At 51.0% G+C, this 721-nt stretch overlaps 1 protein-coding gene across 1 annotated transcript in view; it reads left to right on the top strand.

Annotated features, from left to right (window-relative positions):
• Positions 1-721, top strand: part of vash2 (vasohibin 2) — an 18,528-nt gene that overhangs the window by 17,409 nt on the left and 398 nt on the right. The window contains exon 6 of the mRNA XM_023397519.2: positions 452-689. Coding sequence (XP_023253287.1) covers positions 452-689 — 238 coding nt within the window. The remainder of the gene's footprint in view (positions 1-451; positions 690-721) is intronic.

Genomic DNA, 721 nt, shown 5'->3' with positions numbered 1-721 from the left:
AGAGAGAGAGAGCTTTACTGTTAGCGGCATCACGTGGAAGTGTATCTGTTGAATGAAGCGGTCAGGAACAACTATGTGTGTGTGTGAGTGTGTGTGTGAGTGTGTGTGAGCTGGCTAAATATAACCTTGTTCAGTCATCGTTTGGATCCACTTTTTAATCACCTGAGCTATTATCACACACACACGCACACATGCACACACACACACACACACACACACACACACACACTGTTTGTCTGAGAGTCAGACAGAATCTGATCTCAAGCTTCTGTGTTGCAACATTTCCAAACAAAGTCACTTCCACTTTCCGTGTCAGGTGTGTTTCTTCAGGTGTGTTTCTTCAGGTGTGTAGTGAAATGAGCAGCTCAGTCAGTGTGAAACATGTGACAATGTGAGTCAGCAGCAGAAGAAGAAGCTCCAGATCCTTCCTTAACCCCTCGCTGTCGCCCAGCTACCTGACCAACGGCCTCACGTCTCTCGAGCGTTTCCCCATCAGCTTTAAGACTCAGTTTTCGGGCCACTGCTTCCATCACGTCGTGCTGGGCGTCTACTGCAACGGGCGCTACGGATCGCTGGGCATGAGCCGCCGCCAGGACCTGATGGACAAACCGCTGACCCACCGCACACTGGGAGAACTGGTGGCCGAGTTCGAGAGCTCCTACAAGAGATACCAGCACACTCTGAAGAAGGTAGGAGGGGGGAGGGAGGAAGAGGAGGATGA

This window comes from Seriola lalandi, unplaced genomic scaffold, assembly GCF_002814215.2.
Source record: "Seriola lalandi dorsalis isolate HSWRI2012SDOR001 ecotype SW California unplaced genomic scaffold, Sedor1 jcf7180002055009, whole genome shotgun sequence".
Taxonomy (NCBI): domain Eukaryota; kingdom Metazoa; phylum Chordata; class Actinopteri; order Carangiformes; family Carangidae; genus Seriola; species Seriola lalandi.
The sequence above is the reverse complement of the archived record's forward strand: the minus strand, read 5'-3'. Positions and strand labels throughout refer to the sequence as shown.